Source organism: Giraffa tippelskirchi, chromosome 10, assembly GCF_054371585.1.
Source record: "Giraffa tippelskirchi isolate mGirTip1 chromosome 10, T2T-mGirTip1v1.2.pri, whole genome shotgun sequence".
NCBI lineage: Eukaryota > Metazoa > Chordata > Mammalia > Artiodactyla > Giraffidae > Giraffa > Giraffa tippelskirchi.
In genome coordinates this window covers 132366422-132389828 of record NC_137284.1, presented here as the reverse complement: position 1 = coordinate 132389828, position 23407 = coordinate 132366422, and the positions used below count along the sequence as shown (strand labels likewise).

At 41.8% G+C, this 23407-nt stretch overlaps 1 protein-coding gene across 1 annotated transcript; it reads left to right on the top strand.

The window, feature by feature from the left end:
* Positions 1-1721: 1721 nt before the first annotated feature.
* On the top strand, positions 1722-7595 carry LOC145523586 (eukaryotic translation initiation factor 4 gamma 2-like). The gene is given in 5 exon segments (XM_081534142.1): positions 1722-2370; positions 2372-2885; positions 2888-3205; positions 6508-6570; positions 6573-7595. Coding segments are annotated over 5 exon segments (2307 nt in total). The 5' UTR covers positions 1722-1953; the 3' UTR covers positions 7568-7595.
* The last annotated feature ends 15812 nt before the right edge of the window (positions 7596-23407 follow it).

The window sequence follows — 23407 nt, the reverse complement described above, 5'->3', positions numbered from 1 at the left end:
ATCTGCCTGCCAATGCGGGGGACACAGGTTCAATCCCTGGTCCAGGAAGATCCCACATGCCAAGGAGCAACAAAGCCAGTGTGCCACTGATACTGAACCTGTGTGCTGCAACTACTGAAGCTTGCATGCCTAGAGCCTGTGCAACAAGAGAAGTTACCGCAAAAGACCCAGTACAGCCAATAAATAAATAAAGAAAAATAAATTTTAAAAAGAATCTATATGAAAAATTTTTTTAAATGTATGTCCCTAAGGTATGACATGGTGACTGAACAAGAGCAACAATAGCATTTGTTTATACTTATGATTTTAATTCTAAAGCCATAAAATGTTCTGTATAGAACTCTTAAACTGTAACAGTACACAAAAGGAAATTGTACCCATAGATAATACATCAGGAGTGAACTGTAATGTAATTTTGGATAATTACATGTGTCAACATAGGTTCATCAGTTGTAACAGATGCACCACTCTGGGGGAGGCTGTGGATAAAGGAAGAGGCTGTGCGTGTATGGGGGCAGGGAATATATGGGAAATCTCTATACCCTCAATTTTGCTGTGAATCTAAAATGTTCTAAAAATAATAATATCTTAATTTTAAAAAGGGAAATTGCAAATCAGTGTAATTTCTGTGAGTATAATTTCTGTTTTGGAGTAAATTATATGAAATCACATATGCTTATTTATTTGCTTAGGAACTGGTCCAAAAGAAATTTTAATTTATTTTGCAGTTCTGCATTGCTTACATTTTTTTAATATTTCCTATTGTTAATTTTTTTTAATTAATGCTAAACCAAATTTGGGCTTTCCAGGTGGTACTAGTGGTAAAAAAGCACACCTGCCAATGCTGGAGATTTAAGAGATGCTGGTTCAGGTTGGGAAGATACCCTGGAGAAGGAAATGGCAACCCACTTCAGTATTCTTGCCTGAGGAATGCCATGGACAGAGGAGCCTGGCAGGCTACAATCCATGGAGTCACTGAAGGGCAACCAAATTATAAACTGTTTTATAAGAGCATGAACTTATGTCAATATTGAGTCCATATTTCTACTAAACTGGCCTTTAAATCACAGCCCATAGGCAAAGTAGCCCATCAACCCAAGCACTTGCCCTATTTTGATATTATATTAATAGATTTCTTCTTATCTATAAAGAACACTAGAGACATTGAAAATAATTACAATTAGAATCAAAGAATATTAGTGTTTGGAAGGAATTAATAAAAACCAACAATTATTAAGTGTTCAATATTTGTCATCTATCATTCCAAGGGGTTTTTCTATTGTAACTTGTTTTGTCCCCCACAACTTTATTGTTAGACCCATTACAGAGCTAAAGAAATAGAGAAAAAGAGCAGCGAGTCGGCTCTATGGAGGTGGCGGCGAGTATCGGGTGGTGGCTGCAGCAGCGACTCTTCTGAACCGTTTCAAGCCGGTTCCAACTCCTTTCTCCCCCTTCCCTCCCCCTTTTTTGTTTTCCGTTCCCCTTCCCCTTCCCTTCCCCTCCCCGAAGACCGGATCCTGAGGAGGCAGCTGCGGTGGCAGCTGCTGAGTTCTCGGTGAAGGTTTTCCATTTGTCCCATCCTCTTCCCTCCCCACCCCATCCATTAATATTATTCTTTTGAAGAGTCTTCGTTGTCAAGCCGCCAAAGTGGAGAGTGCGATCGCAGAAGGGGGTGCTTCTCGTTTCAGTGCTTCTTCGGGCGGAGGAGGAAGTAGCGGTGCACCTCAGCACTATCCCAAGACTGCTGGCAACAGCGAGTTCCTGGGGAAAACCCCAGGGCAAAACGCTCGGAAATGGATTCCTGCACGAAGCACTAGACGAGATGACAACTCCGCAGCAAACAATTCCGCAAGTGAAAAAGAACGACATGATGCAATCTTCAGGAAAGTAAGAGGCATATTAAATAAGCTTACTCCTGAGAAGTTTGACAAGCTATGCCTTGAGCTCCTCAATATGAGTGTAGAGTCTAAACTCATCCTTAAAGGGGTCATACTGCTGATTGTGGACAAAGCCCTAGAAGAGCCAAAGTATAGCTCACTGTATGCTCAGCTATGTCTGCGATTGGCAGAAGATGCAGCAAACTTTGATGGCCCAGCAGCAGAGGGTCAACCAGGACAGAAGCAAAGCACAACATTCAGACGCCTCCTAATTTCCAAATTACAAGATGAATTTGAAAACCGAACCAGAAATGTTGATGTCTATGATAAGCATGAAAATCCGCTCCTCCCTGAGGAGGAGGAACAGAGAGCTATTGCCAAGATCAAGATGTTGCGGAATATCAAATTCATTGGAGAACTTGGAAAGCTTGATCTTATTCGTGAATCTATCCTTCATAAGTGCATCAAAACACTTTTGGAAAAAAAGAAGAGAAGTCCAACTCAAAGATATGGGAGAGGATTTGGAGTGCCTCTGTCAGATAATGAGGACAGTGGGACCTAGATTAGACCATGAACGAGCCAAGTCCTTAAGGGATCGGTACTTTGCCCAAATGTGCTCCTTGATGTTAAGTAAGGAGTTGCCGGCGAGGATTCGTTTCCTGCTGCAGGATACCGTCAAGTTGTGAGAACACCGTTGGGTTCCTCGCAAAGCTTTTCTTGACAATGGACCAAAGATGATCAATCAAATCCGTCAAGATGCAGTAAAAGATCTAGGAGTGTTTATTCCTGCTCCTATGGCTCAAGGCATGAGAAGTGACTTCTTTCTGGAGGGAACGTTTATGCCACCCAGGATGAAAATGGATAGGAACCCACTTGGAGGACTTCCTGATATGTTTGGACAAATGCCAGGAAGCGGAATTGGTACTGGTCCAGGAGTTATCCAGGAGAGATTTTCACCCACCATGGGGCGCCATTGTTCAAATCAGCTCTTCAATGGCCATGGGGGACACATGTGCCTCCCACACAGTCGCAGTTTGGGGACATGGGAGGCAAGTTTATGAAAAGCCAGATTAGCTTGAGGCCTGCTCAGTCTTTCCTAATGAATAAAAATCAAGTGTCAAAGCTTCAGCCCCAGATAACTGTGATTCCTCCTAGTGCACAACCACCACGCACTCAAACGCCACCTCTGGGACAGACACCTCAGCTTGGTCTCAAAACTAATCCACCACTTATCCAGGAAAAGCCTGCCAAGACCAGTAAAAAGCCACCACCATCAAAGGAAGAACTGCTTAAACTAACGGAAACTGTTGTAACTGAATACCTGAATAGTTCAGTTCAGTTCAGTCACTCAGTCGTGTCCGACTCTTCGCGACCCCATGAATTGCACCACGCCAGGGCTCTCTGTCCACCACCAACTACCGGAGTCCACCCAAGCCCATGTCCATTGAGTCGGTGATGCCATCCAACCATCTCATCCTCTGTCGTCCCCTTCTCTTCCAGCCCCCAGTCATACCCAGCATTAGGGGCTTTTCCAATGAGTCAACTCTTCGCATGAGGTGGCCAGGGTATTGGAGTTTCAGCTTCAACATCAGTCCTTCCAATGAACACCCAGGACTGATCTCTTTTAGGATGGATTGATTGGATCTCCTCGCAGTCCAAGGGACTCTCAAGAGTCTTCTCCAACACCACAGTTCAAAAGCATCAATTCTTCGGTGCTCAGCTTTCTTCACCGTCCAACTCTCACATCCATACATGACCACTGGAAAAACCATAGCCTTGACTAGACGGACTTTTGTTGGCAAAGTAATGTCTCTGCTTTTAAATATGCCAGCTAGGTTGGCCATAAACTTCCTTCCAAGGAGTAAGCGTCTTTTAATTTCATGGCTGCAATCACCATCTGCAGTGATTTTGGAGCCCCCCAAAATAAAGTCTGACACTGTTTCCACTGTTTCCCCATCTATTTCCCATGAAGTGATGGGACCAGATGCCATGATCTTAGTTTTCTGAACATTGAGCTTTAAGCCAACTTTTTCACTCTCCTCTTTCACTTTCATCAAGAGGCTCTTTAGTTCTTCTTCGCTTTCTGCCATAAGGGTGGTGTCATCTGCATATCTGAGGTTATTGATATTTCTCCCGGCAATCTTGATTCCAGCTTGTGTTTCTTCCAGCCCAGCGTTTCTCATGATGTACTCTGCATAGAAGTTAAATAAGCAGGGTGACAATATACAGCCTTGACGTACTCCTTTTCCTATTTGGAACCAGTCTGTTGTTCCATGTCCAGTTCTAACTGTTGCTTCCTGACCTGCATACAGGTTTCTCAAGAGACAGGTCAGATGGTCTGGTATGCCCATCTCTTTCAGAATTTTCCACCGTTTATTGCGATCCACACAGTCAAAGGCTTTGGCATAGTCAATAAAGCAGAAATAGATGTTTTTCTGGTACTTTCTTGCTTTTTCGATGATCCAGCGGATGTTGGCAATTTGATCTCTGGTTCCTTTGCCTTTTCTAAAACCAGCTTGAACATCTGGAAGTTCACAGTTCACGTATTGCTGAAGCCTGGCTTGGAGAATTTTAAGCATTACTTTACTAGTGTGTGAGATGAGTGCAATTGTGTGGTAGTTTGAGCATTCTTTGGCATTGCCTTTCTTTGGGATTGGAACGAAAACTGACCTTTTCCAGTCCTGTGGCCACTGCTGAGTTTTCCAAATTTGCTGGCATATTGAGTGCAGCACTTTCACAGCATCATCTTTCAGGATTTGAAATAGCTCAACTGGAATTCCGTCACCTCCACTAGCTTTGTTTGTAGTGATGCTTTCTAAGGCCCACTTGACTTCACATTCCAGGATGTCTGGCTCTAGGTGAGTGATCACACCATCGTGATTATCTGGGTTGTGAAGATCTTTTTTGTACAGCTCTTCTGTGTATTCTTGCCACCTCTTCTTAATATCTTCTGCTTCTGTTAGGTCCATACCATTTCTGTCCTTTATCGAGCCCATCTTTGCATGAAATGTTCCCTTGGTATCTCTAATTTTCTTGAAGAGATCTCTAGTCTTTCCCAATCTGTTGTTTTCCTCTATTTCTTTGCACTGATTGCTGAGGAAGGCTTTCTTATCTCTCCTTGCTATTCTTTGGAACTCTGCATTCAGATGGGAATATCTTTCCTTTTCTCCTTTGCTTTTCGCTTCTCTTCTCTTCCCAGCTATCTGTAAGGCCTCCTCAGACAGCCATTTTGCTTTTTTGCATTTCTTTTCCATGGGGATTGTCTTGATCCCTGTCTCCTGTACAATGTCACGAACCTCTGTCCATAGTTCATCAGGCACCCTGTCTATCAGATCTAGTCCCTTAAATCTATTTGTCACTTCTACTGTATACTCATAAGGGATTTGATCTAGGTCATACCTGAATGGACTACTGGTTTTCCCTACTTTCTTCAATTTAAGTCTGAATTTGGCAATAAGCAGTTCATGATCTGAGCCACAGTCTGTTCCCAGTCTTGTTGTTGCTGACTGTGTAGAGCTTCTCCATCTTTGGCTGCAAAGAATATAATCAATCTGATTTCGGTGTTGACCATCTGGTGATGTCCATGTGTAGAGTCTTCTTTTGTGTTGTTGGAAGAGGGTGTTTGCTATGACCAGTGCATTCTCTTAGCAAAACTCTATTAGCCTTTGTCCTGCTTCATTCTGTTCTCCAAGGCCAAATTTGCCTGTTATGCAGTTTGCTGGAGCAGCTGTGAAGAAATACCCCACGTCCAAGGTAAGAGAAACCCAAGTAAGATGGTAAGTGTTGCAAGAGGGCATCAGACGGCAGACACATTGAAACTAAAATTACAGAAAACTAGCTAATCTGATCACACGAACCACAGCCTTGTCTATCTCGATGAAACTAAGCCATGCCGTGTGGGGCCACCCAAGACGGATGGGTCATGGTGGAGTGGTCTGACAGAATGTGTTCCACTGGAGAAGGGCATGGCAAACCACTTCAGTATTCTTGCCTTGAGAACCCCATGAACAGTATGAAAAGGCAAAAAGATAGGACACTGAAAGATGAACTCCCTGGTCAGCAAGTGCCCAATATGCTACTGGAGATCAGTGGAGAAATAACTCCAGAAAGAATGACGGGATGGAGCCAAAGCAAAAACGATACCCAGCTGTGGATGTGACTGGTGATAGACGCAAAGTCCGATGCTGTAAAGGGCAATATTGCATAGGAACCTGGAATGTTAGGTCCATGAATCAAGGCAAATTGGAAGAGGTCAAACAGGAGATGGCAAGAGTGAACGTTGACATTCTAGGAATCAGCGAACTCAGATGGACTGGAATGGGTGAATTTAACTCAGATGACCATTATATCTACTACTGTGGGCAGGGTTCCCTTAGAAGAAATGGATTAGCCATCATGGTCAACAAAAGAGTCCGAAAGGCAGTACTTGGATGCAATCTCAAAAACGACAGAATGATCTCTGTTCGTTTCCAAGGCAAACCATTCAATATCAGGGTGATCCAAGCCTATGCCCCGACCAGTAATGCCGAAGAAGCTGAAGTTGAACGGTTCTATGAAGACCTACAAGACCTTCTAGAACTTACACCCAAAAAAGATGTCCTTTTCATTATAGGGGACTGGAATGCAAAAGAATGTCTGAATAATGGGAATGCAAATGAAGCTGTCAATGGTTTAAGAGAGATGAGAGCTCCTAAACCCTTCCTGAGATGTTAAGCAAAGTAATCATCCTGTCACTGGATAGAAGTGATGAAGATAAAGAAAAAGCAAGTTCTTTGATCAGTTTACTCAAATAGGAAGGGATAGCCACAAGTGACAACTTCATGCAGACTTTCCTGAATGTATTGGACCAGTGCCCCAAACTGGAGGTTGACATCCCCTTGGTGAAATCATATTTAGCACAGTTTGCAGCTCGTGCTATCATTTCGGAGCTGTTGAGCATTTCAGAACTAGCTCAACCACTGGAAAGTGGCACCCATTTTCCTCTCTTCTTACTTTGTCTTCAGCAGTTAGCTAAATTACAAGATCGAGAATGGTTAACAGAGCTTTTCCAACAAAGCAAGGTCAATATGCAGAAAATGCTCCCAGAAATTGATCAAAATAAGGACCGCATGTTGGAGATCTTGGAAGGAAAGGGACTGAGTTTCTTATTCCCACTTCTCAAATTGGAGAAGGAACTGTTGAAGCAAATAAAGTTGGACCCATCCCCTCAAACCATATATAAATGGATTAAAGATAACATCTCTCCCGAACTTCATGTAGATAAAGGATTTGTGAACATCTTAATGACTAGCTTCTTACAGTACATTTCTAGTGAAGTAAACCCACCCAGTGATGAAACAGATTCTTCCTCTGTTCCTTCCAAAGAACAGTTAGAGCAGGAAAAACAACTGCTTCTTTCCTTCAAGCCAGTAATGCAGAAATTCCTTCATGATCATGTTGATCTACAAGTTAGTGCCTTCTATGCTCTTCAGGTGCACTGCTACAACAGCAACTTCCCAAAAGGCATGTTACTCCGCTTTTTTGTTCACTTCTATGACATGAAAATTATTGAAGAAGAAGCTTTCTTGGCTTGGAAAAAAGATATAACCCAAGAGTTTCCAGGGAAAGGCAAGGCTTTGTTCCAGGTGAATCAGTGGCTAACCTGGCTAGAAACTGCTGAAGAAGAAGAATCAGAGGAAGAAGCCGACTAAAAGAACCAGCCAAAGCCTTAAATTGTGCAAAACATGCTGTTGCTATGATGTAACTGCATTTGACCTAACCACTGCGAAAATTCATTCCGCTGTAATGTTTTCACAATATTTATTTCATAATATTTCACAATATTTCACAATATTTAAAAGCAGAAGCACATCAGTTAGGATTTCCTTCTGCATAAGGTTTTTTTGTAGTGTAATGTCTTAATCATAGTCTACCATCAAATATTTTAGGAGTATCTTTAATGTTTAGATAGTATATTAGCAGCATGCGATAATTACATCATAAGTTCTCAAGCAGAGGCAGTCTATTGCAAGGGCCTTCTTTGCTGCCAGTTATCATAGGCTGTTTTAAGTTAGAAAACTGAATAGCAACAATGAATACTGTAGAAATGCACTTTGCTCAGTAATACTTGAGTTGTTGCAATATTTGATTATCCATTTGGTGGTTACAGAAAAATTCTTAACTGTAATTGATGATTGTTGCCCTAATAGTATATTGCCTGTATTTCTACCTCTAGTAATGGGCTTTATGTGCTAGATTTTAATATCCTTGAGCCTGGGCAAGTGCACAAGTCTTTTTAAAAGAAACATGGTTTACTCGCACAAAACTGATCAGTTTTGAGAGATCATAAATGCCCTTGAAGTGGTCTTTGTGGGTGTGAAACAAATGGTGAGAATTTGAATTGGTCCCTCTTATTATAGTATTGAAATTAAGTCTACTTAATTTATCAAGTCATGTTCATGCCCTGATTTTATATACTTGTATCTATCAATAAACATTGTGATACTTGAAAAAAAAAGAAATAGAGAAACAGAGTTGGAATAACATAACCAAGGTTACCTGTAGTAAGTGGTAGAGCTGGTATTTGAACCAAGTCATTGAGCTACAGACCCTTATCTATTAACCACTTACTAACTAGCATTCCTTCCAGGGGAATTCTTTTGATAGTCTAAAAACAGAACACATCATAAGGTGGTCTTTTTTATAGGAGCAGTTTTAGGAATTTGAGAGTTTTTATTTTTAATTATATTGAACCCAAGTCAGCTTCCTTGTATCTTGTACTCAGTCATCTTGGTACATCTGTCCGGAATGACATAGAACAAGTCAGAGAATGAAAAATCTTTGCGTCATAAGGAGTCATAAAAATTATACTATTAGGACATCTTTCACATGCTTCTTCATATAAATGGAATTCAGAGAGAGCTACCGTATCTTTCTGTTTTACTCTGTAAGCTACATTTTCCCTATTTCTTCAACCTGGTCTCCTTTTTGGGGACACACAGTTCAAAGTGTCTCTGTTTTAACTTTTTATTTTATATTGGAGAATAGCCAATTAACATTGTTGTGATAGTTTCATGTGGATCACAAAGGGTCTCAGCCATATGTTTACAGGTATCCATTCCCCTCCAAACTCCCCTCCCATCCAGGCTACCACATAACATTGAGCAGAGTTCCCTGTGCTATACAGTAAGTCCTTGTTGGTTATGAATTTTTAATATAGCAGTGTGCACATTGTTCTCAATTTCTTCGACCTGAGCTCCTTCTTTGGGAAACACAGCAGATTGTCGAGGTTTTTCTTTTTTGATGTGCAGAATTGAAATTAGCATTCAAAATTGGGTATACTGCAAAAATCAGAGAACTTATTTCTTAATTTAGGTAATGATATGGTTTGATGGAAAGGACTTCTCTGTCCATATGTGTGTATCTCATCCTAATACTGGACTAATGTGATACGACATAATTGTCCTATTAATGCCAAAGTATACTGTCATACCAATCACATGAGTAGACATTGGGGTCTCATGGTAATGAAATTCCAGTGTCAAAAATCCATGGAATAGAAACATTCTGGGAATAGAATTACAACATGGAAGAAAATTTACAATGAAAAATAGATGGACCATCTTCCTTGTTCCACTTTGGGTCTTTCTGAAGGGTTCAGAGGGCTCTTGGTTGAAGAGGCAAATGGGTGGTTAGCAAGGAGAAACAATGCTATGGCTAGGCAGGAGGTCACATGAGGGAGCCCTGGGGAGAGCCAGAGTTCTGTTTTCTGAGAAGAGCCAATCCTGGAGACTAATTATTTATGATAGTCTTTGGGTAGAAACTGTCTCCAGTTCCCTGGAGCCTTAAATTATGGCTTGTGCTAGAATAAGGACAGATGGGGGTACAGCTTGTTGGTGCCAGAGCAATCTCTTTAAGGTAAGAGAAGAGTTGTGAAGTCCAGCAGCACTCCCTATCTGGAGCCCCTCTGTCCATTGCCAAGCCTGAAGAATTAGAAAGTTATTCCATTAAGAGAGCTGGTGAGTTTCCCTGCAGCAGGCTAATCTTTTTAGCTTTTCAACAGTTATGTTACACTTTAAAATCATGATAAACTTCGGGTCAAGTGAGCTTCCCTGGTAGCTAGATGTTAAAAAATCTGCCTGCAGTGCAGGAGATATAGGTTCAATCCCTGGGTTGAGAAGGTCCCCTGAATAAAAGAATGGCTACCTATGCCAATATACTTGCCTGGAGAATTCCATGGACAGAGATGACTGGCAGGTTCCAGCCCATGGGGTATCGAAGAATCAGACACGACTGAGCAACTTTCACTTTCAGATCAACTAAAATGCTCAGAAATTTTTCAGATGTCTCCACTGTACATATACTGTATCTGTTCAAATTATATATTTTAACCAAAAAAGAGAGAGAGAGATCATAGTTTTTAAATTAATTTTTTCCCAAATGTCCCAGCATGACAAGATCTTAGTTTGATTGATTATAGTGCTAGTGAGCTCTACCAACTTTGGTCACAGTTCAAATTGAACAAATGCGTTATTATATGTCTTCAATCAAACCATTTGTTAAAAAGATAAATAAGATAGGGTCAAGGACAGAAACTTGTTTCATTTTTTTGACCAAGCTTGAGATGAATTCAGTTAATCTTATGGTATGTATTTCATCATCACATCCTCAAGGATATCACAGGAAGCTTGTCAAATGCCTTTCTGCACTTATGATATACTAATCTCATAATCTTACTTGAAAAATTAAAAAAGAAAAAATAGCTTAGTTTAGTATTAAACATACCTTATGGTTCTTGTGATCAACTGATTCTTTTCTAAAATACCAACCTCTCTACTCAGTACTTGCTTGCACTTTTTGTTAAGAATCATTTCAGTACTAATAGAATTCACACTCTCAGTTTTTGAAAATATAAACAGCATTAGTCCATCAATCCATTTTCTCCTTATAGAAGAGAAAAAACAAGCAACAATCGGATAACTCTTCCATAAACATTCTCTTTTGCTGGTTCTGGAGATTAGCAAACTGCAACAGTGCAATAGCGATAACAAACATATTATCAGATAGGGTTCCTCTGTCTTGATAGCTCCCAATACAGATGACCACCCTAACAAAGTGGGGAGAGTTTTTTAACGTGTTGGCTGATTTAGTTTATGCATTCTTTGGACCCATCCTCCAGTATTCTGATTCCGCTTTCTTCAAGAGGGATCCAGAAATCCCCAGGTATCTCCAATGAACAGTTGAGTTCAGGAACTATCATGCTCATTTGTGCGTGCTAAGTCACTCAGTCGTGTCCGACTCTTTGTGACTCCATGGACTGTAGCCCACCAGGCTCCTCTGTCCAGTATTCTAGGCAAGAATACTAGAGTAGGTTGCCATGCCTTCCTCCAGGGGGTCTTTCCAACCCAGGATCAAACTAGTAACTTTTACATCCCTGCACTGGCAGTCAGGTTCTTTACCACTAGTCCCACCTGAGAAGCCCATCATGCTCATGCCTATATTTTTTTTTTCTTGGATACGGTGCTGCAAATTATTTAGTTGGAAAACAAATATGATTACCATAATTCATAGATTCCATGACATTTCTGAGCATTTTAAACATTTTAAAAATTGGAATGTATCTTACCATTGATGTTTCATGATTTCACTGAGAGAATTTTTTTTTTCTTTCTTCCTGATACTTAACAAGATGGTGCACCTTACAATTGATGGTGCACTAGATTCAATGATATAAAGTTGTGGGATATCCCTGGTGGTACACAGTTAAGGCACTGTGCTGCCAATGCAAGGGGCACTGGTTCAGTCCTTGGTTTTGCAATAAGATCTTGCAGCATGCCACACAGCATTGACAAAAATAATAAAATGGTTGTTTCAGGTTGTAAATTAATTTTACTGCACTTCCCAGTCACAGACTTATCTTTAACCTTTAAGCACTTGGGAAATAAATTTGTAGTCACCAAGTGGAATTCGCTGAGAACATGTAAGAGGAACTACACATTTCATTAGGCCTGCTGGAAAAATCAACACTGTTTGTATAGTAAGAAAAGGCAATAGTTTTGGGAAACAAAAACTGAGAAAAAGAAATGAGAGGGATCTGGGAGGAACTAAAGGCTATTCCAAGCTCTGAGTTTAACATGGCCACAGGTGAGTGTTTAGTGATAATAATTTGAAAATTATGTTTAATAAATTACAGAGGAAAAAATTGTATTGCTATGTAGTAGCCTTTTGGACATGAATTTGGGAGAACTCAGGGAGATGGTGAAGGACAAGGAGGTCTGGTAAGCTGCAGTCCATGGAGCTGCAAAGAGTTAGATATGACTTAGCAACAACAACAGCAACAGTCTTTTATTTTCTTACCCTCAGGAAAGCTTCCTGAAGAGGAGGTACAACAAAAATAAAACTAATACACAGAGGCCAGACTGTGGACCACTTGTGCACTTGGGAGGAGGGTATACAATGAAACGGGTGACACAGTCACAGCAGGAAAAATATAAGTACTGACCTGCGTCTTTAATTGTAAAAGAAGGAAACAAAAGAGTCAATAAGTATCTGGTGGCAGAACAGGAATTGGGAACATGACCCTTTCAACTCTATTACTCTATCAAGGTCCCTCTTTGGACCATGAAGCAAAGTGGCTTTCTTGAACCTTGGAAATTCAGACTTTTAGAAACTGTTGACATCTTTTCAGTAATCTAAGAAACTTAAGTGTCTCCAGTTACATGATGCTAACTACATTTCTGTGACAAGTCTGTGCTTTTTTTCACTTTATGGAAGCAATATTTTTCAGCAACAATATAGTTTATCTTGGGAAGAAAGTTTGACCTCAAGCAATCTCCCTTTTATTTCCTGCCAATGATTCAAAAAGAAATAAAAGCAACACAAAAACCAATTTAAGTTGCCTTCTCAAGACTGTGGCAAAAATCCAAGACTGCCGTCAAATCTTGCAGTGGTCTTGGTTTAAGGATCATTAAAATATATCTAAAAAAAAACCCAACAAATTCAGCTTAGTAAAAAAACCAAAAATCTTTACCATAGATTCCAGATACCCACTTGGAGAATTCCATGGACAGAGGAGACTGATGGACTACAGTCCATGGTATCACAAAGAGTTGGACACGACTGAGTGACTAACACTTTCACTTTTTTCTTTCCACATACATAAACAGAAAGCTGTATAGGTATTAGAAAAAAACAAAACAACATTGTTCTTAACGTTTCTCCATTTAGTTAGCATTATTTAACAACAGTAGACGGACTTCCTTGGTGGTCCAGTGGCAAGACTCCATGCTCCCAGTGCTCCCATGGGTACTGGGTTCGATCCGTGGTCAGAAAACTAGATCTCATAGGACACAACTAAAGATCCCGCGTCCCAGCAATGAAGACTGAAGATCCAGCATGCCGTAACTAAGACCTGGCAAAGCCAAGTACATAAATAAATATTTTTAAAAATAAAATGAATAAAATAAAGCCAGTAGAAAAAGATGACACTGAAGAGCAATGGTCTTATCCCTAAATGGCTAAATTGGATATTTAAAGAGGAAAGAAAAGATTAATCTTGACCCACCTTTCACATAGCAAAATTAATTCTAGGTTGAATGCAGGCCTAAATATGAGATGTAGAACAATAAATCTTCTAAAAGATAGCATAGAATGTACTAATGACCTTGGTCTAGGCAGAGATTTCTTAAGTAGGGCACAAAACTACTACCTTTAGGAAAAAATGATTGATAAATGGGGCTATATTGAAATTAGGAACTTCTGTTCTTTGAAAGAAAGTATTAAGAAAAAGGAAAGCCATCAGACTGGAAGCAAATCTGCTGATGGACATTTAGGTTAGACTAGTGCTGCTATACTTTGGCCACCTGATACGAAGAACCGACTCATTTGAAAAGACCTTGATGCTAGGAAAGATTGAAGGTGGGAGGAGAAGAGGATGACAAAGGATGAGATGGTTGAATGGCATCACCGACTCAATGGCAATGAGTTTGAGTAAGCTCCGGGAGTTGATGATGGATAGGGAAGCCTGGAATGCTGCAGTCCATGGGGTTGCAAGAGTTGGACACGACTGAGGGACTGAACTGAACTGACTGAGTGCTGCCATAGACATTCTTGAATGTATCTTTTGGTGCACTTTCCATCCATTTCCTTGTATATAAACTGCTGCTGCTGCTGCTGCTAAGTCGCTTCAGTCGTGTCCGACTCTGTGCGACCCCATAGACGGCAGCCCACCAGGCTCCCCTGTCCCTGGGATTCTCCAGACAAGAACACTGGAGTGGGTTGCCATTTCCTTCTCCAATGCATGAAAGTGAAAAGTGAAAGTGAAGACGCTTAGTCGTGTCCGACTCTTAGATATCCCATGGACCACAGCCTACCAGGCTCCTCCATCCATGGGATTGTCCAGGCAAGAGTACTGGAGTGGGTTGCCATTGCCTTCTCCTGTGTATAAACTAGGAGTGGTTTACTACATAAATTAGTATATATAGTCATATAACAGAATATTTACATCAATAAAAAAATAAACTACCAGTACAACAATAAGAATGCATCTCACAAAAACAAAATTGGAAGGAAAGGCAAGCACAAAAGAGTAAATACTGTGTGATTTTATTTATATCAATGTATAAAATGGAAAAATAAATTCTATAATCATAAAAATCAGACAGGAATTACCTTGCTTCTATAACATAAACTGATCCTGCACAATTTGATGAATTGCAACTTTTCTTCAGAGTTGGTTGTTACTGCTAACTTTTTTAATATTAAAATTTTCATTAGGAATTATATTTCACGGTTGGCTCTGACCATAAAATAAAAAATTTAGCAGTTCAGATGTTCAACAGACTATAGAACTCAATTTTTACTCATCTCTGTAGGGAATCCATATTACTACATTCTCATTTGAGTTTGATGGAAAAGTAAAAAAGAAAACACAAAGCTTCACGACAGAAGTACACTGGCCACCAACAAAGGCAGTCCCTGGTCTAACGTTACTCTTCAGAAGCCCCTCCATGGCATAAAAATGGGCTATGGGACACCTGCAAAGAACCTATTTTGTGGAGTATCTTACTGCCTTCAGACCACTAGAGGTTTCAACTCTCAAATCAGACATAATCTCAGAAAAATAAATCAATCTGCTATTGAGAATATATTAATACTTCCACTGGAAAAATGTTCTCAGAGACTGGAATGTAGCTGAGCAGACTCCTAACATGGAAGGCATCCCCATTAACATTGAGAGGAAGGGTGGCAACTTTTCATCCTCTGGAAACTGAGGACCAGGAAGAAGCAGTAACCTTGCCCTTATCGCAATCAATAGTGGCTTCCACATCCCCACTGATCCTAAAATACATACGTCTTTAATCCTAAAGTACTCTTCAGTAAATGCAAATAATAAACTACACCTGGTAATTTTATGAGTCTAAGGAATTATTAGCAATGATAAAGCAGAAGTCACGTAGAAACTGAGTGGTTGATGGATAGAAACTAAACTTTGGGTGATGAGCCTGCTTGAGTCAATAAAGAAGCCAAAATATAATGTTGTACACGTGAAACTTGTATCACGTCATAAATCAATGTTACTTCATTTAAAAATGAAAATAAAAATGAATGGTTTCGGGACTTCCCTGGTGGTCCAGTGGTTGAGACTCCAAGCTACCAGTGCAGGGGGCCTGGGTTAGATCTCTGGTTGGGGAACTAGATACTACATGACGCAACTAAGAGTTCACAGTTCAGTTCAGTTCAGTGGCTCAGTCGTGTCCAACTCTTTGCAACCCCATGAAACGCAGCACACCAGGCCTCCCTGTCCATCACCAACTCCCGAGTCCACGCAAACCCATGTCCATCGAGTCGGTGATGCCATCCAACCATCTCATCCTCTGTCGTCCCCTTCTCCTCCTGCCCCCAATCCTTCCCAGCATAGGGGTCTTTTCCAATGAGTCAACTCTTTGCATGAGGTGGCCAAAGTACTGGAGTTTCAGCTTCAACATCAGTCCTTCCAATGAACACCCAGGACTGATCTCTTTTAGGATGGATTGATTGGATCTCCTCGCAGTCCAAGGGACTCTCAAGAGTCTTCTCCAACACCACAGTTCAAAAGCATCAATTCTTCGGTGCTCAGCTTTCTTCACCGTCCAACTCTCACATCCATACATGACCACTGGAAAAACCATAGCCTTGACTAGATGGATCTTTGTTGGCAGAGTAATGTCTCTGCTTTTCAATATGCTATCTAGGTTGGTCATAACTTTCCTTCCAAGGAGTAAGCGTCTTTTAATTTCATGGCTGCAATCACCATCAGCAGTGATTTTGGAGCCCCCCAAAATAAAGTCTGACACTGTTTGCACTGCTTCCCCATCTATTTCCCATGAGGTGATGGGACCAGATGCCATGATCTTAGTTTTCTGAACATTGAGCTTTAAGCCAACTTTTTCACTCTCCTCTTTCACTCTCATCAAGAGCCTCTTTAGTTCTTCTTCGCTTTCTGCCATAAGGGTGGTGTCATCTGCATATCTGAGGTTATTGATATTTCTCTCGGCAATCTTGATTCCAGCTTGTGTTTCTTCCAGCCCAGCGTTTCTCATGATGTACTCTGCATAGAAGTTAAATAAGCAGGGTGACAATATACAGCCTTGACGTACTCCTTTTCCTATTTGGAACCAGTCTGTTGTTCCATGTCCAGTTCTAACTGTTGCTTCCTGACCTGCATACAGGTTTCTCAAGAGACAGGTCAGATGGTCTGGTATTCCCATCTCTTTCAGAATTTTCCACAGTTTATTGTGATCCACACAGTCAAAGGCTTTGGCATAGTCAATAAAGCAGAAATAGATGTTTTTCTGGAACTCTTTTGCTTTTTCGATGATCCATTGGATGTTGGCAATTTGATCTCTGGTTCCTCTGCCTTTTCTAAAACCAGCTTGAACATCTGGAAGTTCACGGTTCACGTATTGTTGAAGCCTGGCTTGGAGAATTTTGAGCATTACTTTACTAGCATCTAGCATGTGAGATGAGTGCAATTGTGTGGTAGTTTGAGCATTCTTTGGCATTGCCTTTATTTGGGATTGGAATGAAAGGTGACCTTTTCCAGTCCTGTGGCCACCGCTGAGTTTTCCAGATTTATTGGCATATTGAGTGCAGCACTTTCACAGCATCACCTTTCAGGATTTGAAATAGCTCAACTGGAATTCCATCACCTCCACTAGCTTTGTTCGTAGTGATGCTTTCTAAGGCCCACTTGACTTCACATTTCAGGATGTCTGGCTCTAGGTTCACATGCAGTAACTAAAACTCCCACATGCTGCAATGAAGATCTCACATGCGATATATAAGACCCCAACTGCCAAACAAATAATCAGAGAGCCAATAGAAATTTGCTGTGTGACTCAGGGGCTCTGTAACAACCTAGAGGGGTGGGAAGGAGTGGGAGGTGGGAGGGAGGTTCAAGAGGGAGGGGTATATATGTGTGTGCCTATGACTGATTCACACTGATATATGGCAGAAACCAATGCAATATTATAAAGCAATTATCCTTCAATTCAAAACAATTTTTTCTTTAAAAAAAGAAATGGTTTGGAAGCATGTCCATTTCTCATGACTCTACATACCTCAGATACCCCAATCCACTGGCAGGAAGCAAGGGGTCGGTTAACCTGATTTCCTAACAGAGACTGGGAAGACTCATTTAATGAGCCACAAACAATGGCCATGTTGGAGTTGGAGGTGAAGGTACAACAGAGAGAGAAGCAAGAAAAAAGCACCTTAGGACAGATACTCAGAGACAGGAGGGGAAGGAAGAGTTAGGAAGTAGAAGCAGCTTAGTCAGTGAGGTCAAGCCTGAGGCAGGCTAAAAAGGCTTCAAGGTTGGCTCTGGGAATGACTGTTGGAGAAAGTAGGGAAAAGCAGAAAGGAGGTGAAGAAACGAAGAACAAAACCTATGCTCGACTAACGAGAAGATGAGTGTTGGTGTTAGAGAATTAAACCAGGTGTGGGAAAAAGAACTTGTTAGTTTCTATAGATTAAAGATAAAATCTTTTCCAATGTATATCAGTTCTTCTAAACTGAGAATTATAAGCCCCATCATAACCGCAAGAAAGCCAGCTAATTTCTACAAACAGAACAGCAAAACTCGAATGGTGGATGGAGGAAATCTATATCAATGACAGAATGGGGAATCCAAGTTTTGGGGAGATAATTTCCCACCCCTGCCCCTTCCACTGGGGGCTCCCCTGGTGGCTCAAATGGTAAAGAATCTGCCTGCAATGCATGAGACCTGGGTTCAACCCATGAGTCGGAAAGATCCCCTGGGGAAGGGAATGGCTCCTCACTCCAGTATTCTTTTCTGGAGAATTCCACGAACAGAGGAGTCTGGTGGGCTACAGCCCATAGAGTCGCAGAGTCAGACATGTCTGAGCAACTAACACACACACATCCACACACACACACCTCCCATTGTAGCCACTAAGCTTCGTATTCTGAGTGACCCTGAGCCACAGGCCCATCCCCTCTAACTAGGCCAACCAGAACTTGTATTAGTCATGTGTTTTATGTTCTGTATAGTGTGATGTTTTGACCTCTGGCTGGTGAGAGATCACCCCTCCCAGGATTAGCCATTCTTAGAGATAGCAAAAGGCATGCTATCTGATACGCAGACACCTGGGTGCACAGCCCTGCCTTAATCATGCCAGGGCCAGGAGCCAGGCAACTAGAGATCACCCCTAGAGCCCAAAGTCCACCGAAATTATTCAAACTATTTAATCCTAAACTCTTTAGCAGCCCTGCCTTGCCCTTCCCATGAAAACCCCAATGAAGGCTGTGACCTAATACTCCCTGACCCACACCCATCCCCACTCCTGCTTCTGCTTTCTGACCAATGCCTGGTGCTCAGGTGTTGTGTAGTGAGCCACATCTCTTGTTTTTAGAGAAAGTCTGAGTAACTTTAAACTTGTTTTTCAATGGTATCAACTACTCCGTAACATCACTCAGTCAGCCCCTTAAATTAAGACCCAGACACAAAACAAACCTCTCCCTCCACTCATTCTAGACCTGTTTCTGACTCCACTCTTGCATCACCATCCCATTACATTCAGTCTCTGCATCTCCCTACTTGCTCCCTCACCCTGACACTTGATCTTTGATCCCTGCTTTCTTCCTCCCGCCTCACCCAGTCGCTGCCTCAATCCAGCCCATACTCAGATGTCTTTTCACTCTGAGGAAAGGCACAGGCCCTACATTCAGCATCTCTGTTCCCTTGATTGCCGTATCACCCCTACAAAACACCTACAGCCTGGCCCCGTTCACCCATGTGCATCGCCCTGACTCTGTTGAGCTCTCAGGGCTGGTTCCCATCCAGCCCTATTCCTGTTTCTGTCTGCTCTGGCTCTCTCCTTCTCTGTGACCTTAAACAAGTCAGACAAATGTTTTACCTCCTGCTCAGAGGCAGATGAAGAATGTCCCGCTTCACAGAGGATTTGTGAGGACTCGTTAAAAGTTCCCAAAGTGTTTTGAGAATCTGCCTGATCTCAGGCAGGGAAAGCAGCTTTGACAGCAAGGCTGTGTATGGTCACAGTAAACATGGCAGCTCATTACAAGCTCTCAACACTGGCTTCGGAAACAACTTTCCCAAGGTAGGAAGGGACAGAGGTGAAATTACATGGTCAGGGGTCACTTCAAATGCCACATGCAAGTCGCCTTAGCACTACGATCCTTCTTCTGTCCAGAGTGGTTCCAATATAAAAAGAGCATTTATTCTGACTTCCTAATTTTGAGGCTTTCATGCCACAGTGTGTATGAATGAATCCTTTTTATGGTAAAGAAAACAACTTATGGGACATTCCTGGTGGTCCAGTGGCTAAGACTTCACATTTCCAATGCAGAAGGCCCAGGTTTGATGCCTGGTCAAACTAAAAGTTCACATGCAACAGCAAAGATCGAAAGTCCTTCGTGCTGTACATAAGACCTGGAGCAGCCAGATAAATATATAAATTGAAAAAAATAGACACTTAAAAGAAAGCAGGTCGTTTTCTCTAACATTATTAAAATTTCTCTTGTCTGTTTAGCTGAGAGAAATCACTCACGAATTTATACCTGTAAATATACCTTTGAAGTGACCACAAATCTAGTTCAAAATATATCGCATAGTAGAAATGTGAGTAAGGGACACTAAGATGACGCTTCTCCTAGATCCCTCCACAAGACTTTCTATGTAATGATTTGAAGCAGGAGGAAAGATTTATGTCCGCTGTGGCAGGGAGCATGAGACATTACTTTTTAATTAAGATCAGGAAGGAGTCCAGGAGGTTTATAAGGCTGTGGACAAAGGCACCTGTAGCCTGTCTTTTCAAGTGGTGGGATGAGAAGACAGATTAACCTTCTGCTCCTCTCCCTTTTTAATTTTTACCATGTTACTTCACAAAATCAACCTCAAAAAATAAAAAAGGCAGAAATTAACTGCCATGGTTTGAATGTTTAGTCATTCCATTCAGTCACTCAGTCATGCCTGACTATTTGTGAACACATGGACTGCAACATGCCAGGCCTCCCTGTCCACTATCAATTCCCAGAGCTTGCTCAAACTCACGTCCATCAGATCAGTGATGCCCTCCAACCATCTCATCCTCTGCCATCCCCTTCTCCTCCTGCCTTCAATCTTTCCCAGCGTCTGGGTCTTTTCCAATGAGTCAGTTCTTCACATCAGGTGGCCAGAGTACTGGAGCTTCAGTTTAAGCATCAGTCCTTCCAATGAATATTCAGGACTGATTTCCTTTAGAATTGACTGGTTTGATCTCCTAGCAACCCAAAGGACTCTCAAGAGTCTTCTCCAACACCACAGTTCAAAAGCATCAATTATTTGGCACTCAGCTTTCTTTATAGTCCAACTCTCACATCCACACATGACTACTGGAAAAACCATAGCCTTGACTGTATGGAGCTTTGCTGACAAAGTAATGTCTCTGCTTTTTAATATCGTGTCTAGGTTGGTCATAGTCTTTCTTCCAAGGAACAAGTGTCTTTTAATTTCACGGCTGCAGTCACCATCTGCAGTGATTTTTGAGCCCAAGAAAATAAAGTCTGTCACTGTTTCTATTGTTTCCACATCTATTTGCCATGATGTGATGGGACCAGATAAAGTTCTAGGACACACAATAGATTTTCCAACCTGGGGATCTGGCAAAGGGACTGAGAACTCCCAGGGAATTTGAATGTTTATGTCTCCCTCAAATTCATATTTTGAAATCCTAATTCCTGCAGAGAATGATATTAGGAGGTGGGGCCTTTGGGAAGTACTTAGGTCATGAGGGTGGAGCCCTTGTGAATGGAATATGTATTCTTGTAAAAGAGGCTCCAGCAAACTTTCTAGCTCCTTCTACCAGATGAGGACACAGAGAGAATCTGGAACCAGAACCTGGCCAGCTAGGAAACTAGAATAGGACTCTCACAAAACATAACCATGCTGGCGCCTTAACCTTGGATTTCCCAGCCTCCAGAATTGTGAGCACTTTCTGTTGTTTATAAGCTACCTGCTTATTTTTTTATAACAGCCCAAATAAACTAAAACATCAAAAAAGATACTTTCCTGCTATAATCTTGAGCTAGCTGGGTAAGATAATTTGACAGCGAGAGATAAGAGGGAAGAAATTCGGAAATGTCAACAGTTAATTCAAGCTAAATCCAGCTAGAGTCACTTCCTTCAGGCAGAACAAACTCCTCTATTGAGTGTAGACAAAACCCCTCAGAATGAAAAGAAACCCAGCCTGTGTTTGTAAACACCAAGAGAAGCACCTTGCCTCCACTGCAGGATCACCTTGGGAGGGAGAAAAAAAACAAAACTTAGTTTTTTTCACTTTTAATTGAAGCATAGTTGATTTGCAATGCTGTGTTAATTTCTGCTACACAGCAAAGGGACTCAGTTATACAAATACCTGTTCTTTTTTATATTCTTTCCATTTTGGTTTATCCCAGGGTAATGAATATAGTTCCCTGTGGTTTACAGGAAGACCTTGTTGCCCATCCATTCTATAGGTAATAGTGTGTATCTACCTACCCCAAACTCCCAGTCCATTCCTCCGCCATGTTTCCCTTTTTGATGTTTCTTTTTCTTCCTTTCTCTGTCCTCCCCATGCTCCATTCTCTGAACATGCTGGTGAGACCCAGGGTGGTCACAGCTTTAGGCTGACACGGCTTCATCTCACTCACAGGGGCACTCATTTCTAGGACATTTCGGAAGAAGCTATTTTCCATGGCCCTGGAAATAGCTGACTACCGCAGAAGCCGAGCTCCCAGACAAAGAGGGGCCCACACCCTGGGTCCTCTCTGAAGCACAATGTCCTCAAGCTCAGGTCAAGTGGCTTTTGTGTCACTTGCACGTAGACTGAGGTTTGTGCAGCCAGGAAGATGATCAGAGAAACAGCCCCTAGAAAGAAGTCTATCTAGTATGTGTGACTCACAAAGGAGGCTTCATTCTGAGGGGCTGGCCAGGGATGGTGAATCCAGGTGTGAGACCACTGGATACAAGTGAAGAAGAACAGAGGAAAGAGCCTGATTTAAGTGCTGATTATGTGACTGCTCTCTGAGAAATTTCAGCCATGTCTCTTAACCTACAGCAGGTGGTTTATTTGCTAAGTCGTGTCTGACTCTTGCAACTCCATGGACTGTAGCTTGCCAGGCTCCTCTATCCATAGGATTTTCCAGGCAAGAATACTGGAGTGGATTGCCATTTCCATCTCTAGGGGATCTTTCTGACCCAGGGATCAAACCCAGATCTCTTGCGTTGAAGGCAGATTCTTTACTGACTGGGCTACCAGGGAAGCCCTAACTTACAGTACAGTTCAGTTCAGTTCAGTCGCTCAGTCGTGTCCGACTCTTTGCGACCCCATGAATTGCAGCACGCCAGGCCTCTCTGCCCATCACCAACTCCCGGAGTCTACCCAAACCCATGTCCATCGAGTCAGTGATGCCATCCAACCATCTCATTCTCTGTCGTCCCCTTCTCCTCCCGCCCCCAATCCTACCCAGCATTAGGGTCTTTTCCAATGAGTCAACCCTTCGCATGAGGTGGCCAAAGTATTGGAGTTTCAGCTTCAACATCAGACCTTCCAATGAACACCCAGGATTGATCTCTTTTAGGATGGATTGATTGGATCTCCTTGCAGTCCAAGGGACTCTCAAGAGTCTTCTCCAACACCACAGTTCAAAAGCATCAATTCTTCAGCGCTCAGCTTTCTTCACCGTCCAACTCTCACATCCATACGTGACCACTGGAAAAACCATAGCCTTGACTAGACGGACTTTTGTTGGCAAAGTAATGTCTCTGCTTTTAAATATGCCATCTAGGTTGGCCATAACCTTCCTTCCTAGGAGTAAGCGTCTTTTAATTTCATGGCTGCAGTCACCATCAGCAGTGATTTTGGAGCCCAAAAAAATAAAGTCTGACACTGTTTCCACTGTTTCTCCATCTATTTCCCATGAAGTGATGGGACCAGATGCCATGATCTTAGTTTTCTGAACGTTGAGCTTTAAGCCAACTTTTTCACTCTCCTCTTTCACCTTCATCAAGGGGC